Raw genomic sequence first — 6,000 nt, forward strand, 5'->3', positions numbered from 1 at the left:
TCCTTCAGGGAAAATCTCTCCTGACAAATCTGTAAGAGTTATTTGAGGAAATAACAAGCAGGATAGACAAAGAAGAGTCAGTGGATGTTGTTTACTTAGATTTTCAGAAGGCCTTTTGGCAAGATGCCACACAAGAGGCTCCTTAACAAAATAAAAGCCCATGGTATTACAAGAAAGATACTAGCATGGAGGGAAGATTGACAGACTGGCAGGAGGCAACGGTGGGAGTACAGGGGAGAAATTTCAGCAAACAGGTGCAAAGGCACTTGGGAGTCTGTGTGCAGGATTCCCTGGAGATTAACTTGCAGGTTGAGACAATGGTAAGGAAGGCAAGTGCAATGCTAGCATTAATTTTGAGAGGTCTAGAACATGAAAGCAAGGATGTAATACTGATGCTTTGTAAGGCATTGGTCAGACCGCACTTGGAGTATTGTGAAGTTTTGGGCCCCTTGTCTAAGGAAACATGGAGAGAGTGCATAGGAACGTCCACAAGAATAATTCTGGGAATGAAAGGGTTAATGCATGAGGCGCTCTGGGCCTGTATTCACTGAATTAGAACAATGAGGGGGTCTCATTGAAGCCTATTGAATGTTGAAAAGCCTTGATACAGTGAATGTGGAAAGGATGTTTCCTATAGTGAGGAAGTCTGGGACCAGAGGGAATGGCATCAAAACAGAGGGAGGTCCATTTGAAACAGAGTTGAGGAGGAATTCTTTTTGCCAGAGGGTAGTCAATCTGTGGAAGTCATTGCCACAGGCACTCTGGAGGCTGTCACTGGGTGTATTGAAAGCAGAGTTTGGTCACTTCTCGATTAGTTCAGGTGTCAAAGGTTATGGGAAGAAGGCAGGAAATATGGTTGAAAGGGACAATAAATCAGCCAAATTCGCTCCTATGTCTTACGATCTTGCTCTGTTTCATATTTGCAAAATGGATGATTAATTTTCCTTCTTAACCCCATTCTCCTGCCTGTAATCTTCAATGCCCATTCAGGACTGTGTTTTTCTAAGGAGGGGTTTGGGGATTTGATGCTATTGCTGCTGTATGCTTTTGTTTGTGGGGGTTGGGGGGGTTGGGCTTTACAAGTTTTGTTTATTTTTCTTTTTTGTGCTGGGAGGGGGGAGAGTTGGTGTCTCCTCTTTCAATGACTCCCATGGGTTTTCTTCATTTCGTGGCTATCTGGAGAAGACAAATATCAGAGTTGTACTGTACATGCATCCTTTGACAACAAAATTAACCTTTGAACCTTTTGAATAAGACAAAAGTAGGGTGAGGGTTGGAGGTGGTGGGGGGAGGTCGGGTTGGACAATGGATGAAGCACAGTACCTGTCAGGAGAGTCTTGTATTGCAGTATCTCATGACATTCAGCCCATCGAAAACACCCCCAAGTGGAAGAGAGCTGGGAGTGGAGAAAAACCATTACTTTTCCCTGAGGCTTGAATGTTAGGGAACGTCATGAAATGATAACGGTATAGAAAGAGGTCCACCAACCCAAAGAATCTGCAGCTCAACACTAATCCTATGTTTATCCTTTGAAACTCTCCCTACCTTCTGGTCTACTCTCCCCACCATCTACCACTCACCTTCACACCAGCAGCAACTTACTAACATCCGATTGACCTACCGACCAGCTTGACCTTGGAACGCGGGAGAAAACTGGACCTTGTAGAAGCAACAGGGAGAAAACCTCCACCGAGATGTGGACTCATCGTAGGTTCCTGACCTTGCAAACCAGCAGGTGTACTAGCCCAGCCTTTCTAACGTCTGGGAGAAGACCCTCAGTGAGCCACTGTCTTTGCCATCAACCTGCTGAAAGACCTGCAGAAATTCTCGGGAAAGCTCTTCACCCACGGGATTTGCACATCCTGCCTGTGATTGCACAGGGCTCTTCTCACGTCTGCTGCAGTCACTGTAAATTGCTCCTAATGCAGTATGTGTAAAACCTCGGGTGAAGGAGGGTGTGGTCAATGCAAATGAGGACAGAATTTAAAACGTATTAAAGTAAGATTGGGGTAAATGACCGATGATCACCGTGGACTCCGAGTCAAAGGGCCGAGTTCTTTGCCTCATTTCACTGTTCCCCTGAATATTCACACTGGCCGAAATGGGAGGAAACTGGAGTACAGCAGAAACACTGGGAGAGAGCAGCTGGGCTGAATAGCCTCTCTGCCTGCTGTTCATTGTGTGCTCCGCAAAGAACGGGCCTTAACTAAAGCATTTCAAACAGGACTGCTTTTATTTTAATCACAGATCCAGAACATTAACAGGGCTAAAATTCAAACAGTTTACGTACATCAGCAAAAGAAACCCAGCTCTGCCCAATGTCAGGTTTCAGTCTTGCATCTGATCAGCAGCATCAAGAGAGTCCAATGCCCAGAGACACCTGTGACTCCTGTGAACCTGTGTTAGATTTCGGGAGCAATGGCCGGCTTACAGCACGTTCAGTCCTCCTCTGCAGTGTGAATCCGCTGGTGGTTCAGCAGGTCCGTTGATCGGTGGAATCCCTTCCCGCACGTCGAGCAGGGGAACAGGCGCTCCGCGGAGTGAACTCGCTGGTGCACCCGCAGCTGGGACGAGTGGATGAACCCCCTCCCACACGTCGAGCAGATGAACGGCCTCTCCCCAGTGTGAACCCGCTGGTGGATGAGCAGCTCGTAAGACCGCGTGAACCCCTTCCCGCACTCAGAGCAGACGTACGGCCTCTCCCCGGTGTGAATTCGCTTGTGTATCACCAGGTTGTTTGACCAAGCAAACCCCTTCCCGCAGGTTGCGCAGGTGAACGGCTTCTCCCCAGTGTGGACTCGCTGGTGCCCCTTCAACTGGGATAACCGAGTGAATCGCACTCCACACTCAGAGCAGATGAACGGCCTCTCCCCGGTATGGACTCGCTGGTGTGTCATCAATCCGGTTAACTGCGCGTATTGCTTCCCGCACGTAGAGCAGGTGAACGGTCTCTCCCCAGTGTGAACGCGCTGGTGCGCCCGCAAGTTGGACGACTGACTGAATCTCTTCCCGCACACTGAGCAAGTGTACGGCCTCTCCCCGGTGTGAATTCGCTGGTGCGCCTGCAAGTGGGACAGCTGACTGAATCTCTTCCCGCACTCAGAGCAGATGAACGGCCTCTCCCCGGTGTGCAGTCGCTGGTGCGTCATCAGGCCGGTTAACTGAGTGTATTCTTTCCCGCACAATGAGCAGGTGAACGGTCGCTCCCCAGTGTGAACTCGCTGGTGCGCCCGCAAGTTAGTCGACTGGCTGAATCCCTTCCCACACGTGGAGCAGATGAACGGCCTCTCCCCGGTCTGAACTCGCGGGTGTATCATCAGGCCGGATAACGGAGTAAATCCCTGCGCACACATTGGTGGGTGAACGCCCCCCCTCTCTAGCGTGAACTCACCGATGTACAGCCAGCAGGAGAACTGAAGGAAGCAGGTCTGGTCTCTCTCTGAAGTGGTTGGCGCATTAGCAGCTGGATTGATCGAGTGAATCTCTTCGCACACCCAGAGCAGATGGACAGCACCTCCCCACTGTGACTTTGCTGATACTGTGTTTGAGCTTCCCGAGAACAAACTCACCGCCTCTCCTACCCTGTAACAAGAATTTACAAAAGGTCAGGATTTCAAATGAGATTATTTTCATCTCTATAGCAAGCTGTTACAATCACACTAAACACAGGTCTGAGGAACAACCGGTCACCTTCCACCTGGGGACTTTGCAGGCACCCGGACTCGCATCAACATCTCTGTTTTTCCTTCTATCTACCTTGGAAGGGGCTATTTCTGCCTGATCTCTTTGTTCTACCTGGCCTTCCCTCACCTACTGAAATTCCCGTTTCTTGTCTTTCACTGTTCGAAGGGGTAATAAAACAGAAAACATTGTCTCTTTCTGTGGATCTCCTACACTCTACTTTATCCATACGACTATGAGACATGGGAAAAGAATTAGGCAACTTGGCCCAATCAAGTCTGCTTCACCATTCTATCAAGGCTGATTTACTCTCCCTCTCAATCCCATTCTCCTGCCTTCTCCGCGTAAGCTATGACGCCCTTACTAACCAAGAACCTACCGATGTCCACAATCAAAACGGCCAGTGATGTGGCTTCCACAGCCATCTGTGGCAATGAATTCCGAAGTTTCACCAACCTCTACTGAAAGAAATTCTTCCTCATCTCTGCTCCAGAGGGACACCCTTCCATCCTGAGATTGTGTCCTCTGGTCCTAGACCACACCCCCCCCCCCCAAACCATCAAACGCTTCTCAAACATTACCCTTTCATTCTTATGGTCCTCCCGAATGTTTCTGCAGATGCTGCATACCTGGCACTTTACCAAAGGGAGCTGAGGGAACTCAGCGGTTCAGGTAGCATCTATGGAGCGAAATGGACTGTGAACATTTCACTGTATAGATGGGGTGGAACTTAGTGATTGTAATGCCACTTGGCATGAAGCATAGCTGGTTAGACTCACTCATTGGAGATTGGCATTGTGTGGCAATTGTGTGGTCCCCATGTTACCTGACAGAGGTGCCCAATACCAGTCTATATCCAGACAGAGAAGAACATGTTCTCAGTCTGTAGGCAGACCCTGGACCGGAGGAGGCTGAACAAAGTTGAGTTGCCAAATATCCAGAAGTGAGAAGGACTTCCAACATGGGTAAATTATTTTCAGAATACATTTCTTTGTCAATGGAGTTTTCATAATCCGTTTTTTTTGGCCTCTCTCTAAACTATAGGAATTACTTACAAAGATCTGGAGATGAGCTGCGTCTGGAGACTCGTCCAAATCTCCATTTGCTCATCTGTGTCTGCAGACTCTGTCTGCCGAGCAGGGCAAAGTGCTCATCACAGCAGCATCAATGGCCGCACTTCTACCCACAATCCCCTGGGCTCTACAAACACCAGTGCCAAACGCTCCCAGTGAAACATTCATTCCCCCAGAGCCTTGGACTGGGTTGACTGCAAAAGCTAAAATAAAAATCTGCTGGTGTTGTAAACAGATATCAAAGCAGAAAATGCCCGGACGTAGGTCAGACAGCAACACATACATACACAATGCTGGAGGAACTCAGCAGGTCACAGCCCGAAAGAAGACGCTGCCTGACCTGCTGAGTTTTGTGTGCGTTGCTCGGATTTCCAGCATCTGCAGATTTTCTCGCGTTTGTGACAGGTCAGGTCAGATCAGACCAGACAGCATCAGCGCGAAGAGGAGAAAACGACGTTTCAGGTGGAAAACCCTTTGTCAGAATTGGGAAAGTTATTGATCCGTCAGTTCCCGAGCTGAATCAGAACTGGTAGAGGGAAAGGAATCAAACACGAGGTAAGTTATTAACTGTGAAACAAAGCAACCGCTCTGGCCCACGTTTCACAGCGTTAACATTGTCCTGTCTCCAGCTGCCTTTGTTCATCTGTTCATCAGAAAGGCCAATAAAACGTTGAGCGAGGCTCGGGTGGACCAAGTGAAGCCAATCAGATGTTCCCTTTGTCCAATCTATCCCACCCGCACCCAGTCGCCTTTGCAAGAAAAAACAACTTACTTTTGCGCTTTCCCAGTTCTAATCGAAACGACCTGGACTTGGGGGAAAAAGAATCTCTGTTTCTCGTTCCCCAGTTGCTGCCTGTGCCCAGCATTTACCGTTCAATTATTACTGCAGTGAAGTCCCCGGGTCCCACGGGTACGCTGCCAGCGAGAAGGGGGCGAGGTGAGAGGAACACCGAGTGTGTTCACTGCTCACGGTGATCCTGCGGCTCGCACGGACTCTTGCCCCGGTCGGGACCCGGTTGGACCCGCGCTGCAGCGCTCCGCTCCTACCTGCTTGCTGACGTCCAGAAAGCTTCCTGGTGCAAGGTCGCTCGCTAATGACGTTACATCCAGTGCGCCCCTGCGCTCGGGCTTGCCCGATGTAGGCAGGGCGCTTTCTGAGCCGCGGTGCTTCTTGGTAAAGTTCGCCTGCCATGGAAACCCAAAGTCAATGCCAACTTTTAATCCTCTCACTGTCCCATAGTCCCTC

At 49.5% G+C, this 6,000-nt stretch overlaps 1 protein-coding gene across 1 annotated transcript in view; it reads right to left on the bottom strand.

Moving 5' to 3' along the window:
* LOC134352478 (zinc finger protein 585A-like) overlaps positions 1 to 5,795 on the bottom strand; it is a 69,361-nt gene extending 63,566 nt beyond the window's left edge. Inside the window, exons 1-2 of the mRNA XM_063059755.1 lie at positions 5,527 to 5,795; positions 2,454 to 3,582 (exon numbers count right to left, since the gene is read on the bottom strand). Coding sequence (XP_062915825.1) covers positions 2,454 to 3,353 — 900 coding nt within the window. The 5' untranslated portion in view covers positions 3,354 to 3,582; positions 5,527 to 5,795. The remainder of the gene's footprint in view (positions 1 to 2,453; positions 3,583 to 5,526) is intronic.
* Positions 5,796 to 6,000: the final 205 nt, after the last annotated feature.

Source organism: Mobula hypostoma, chromosome 10 (genome assembly GCF_963921235.1).
Source record: "Mobula hypostoma chromosome 10, sMobHyp1.1, whole genome shotgun sequence".
Lineage (NCBI taxonomy): Eukaryota > Metazoa > Chordata > Chondrichthyes > Myliobatiformes > Myliobatidae > Mobula > Mobula hypostoma.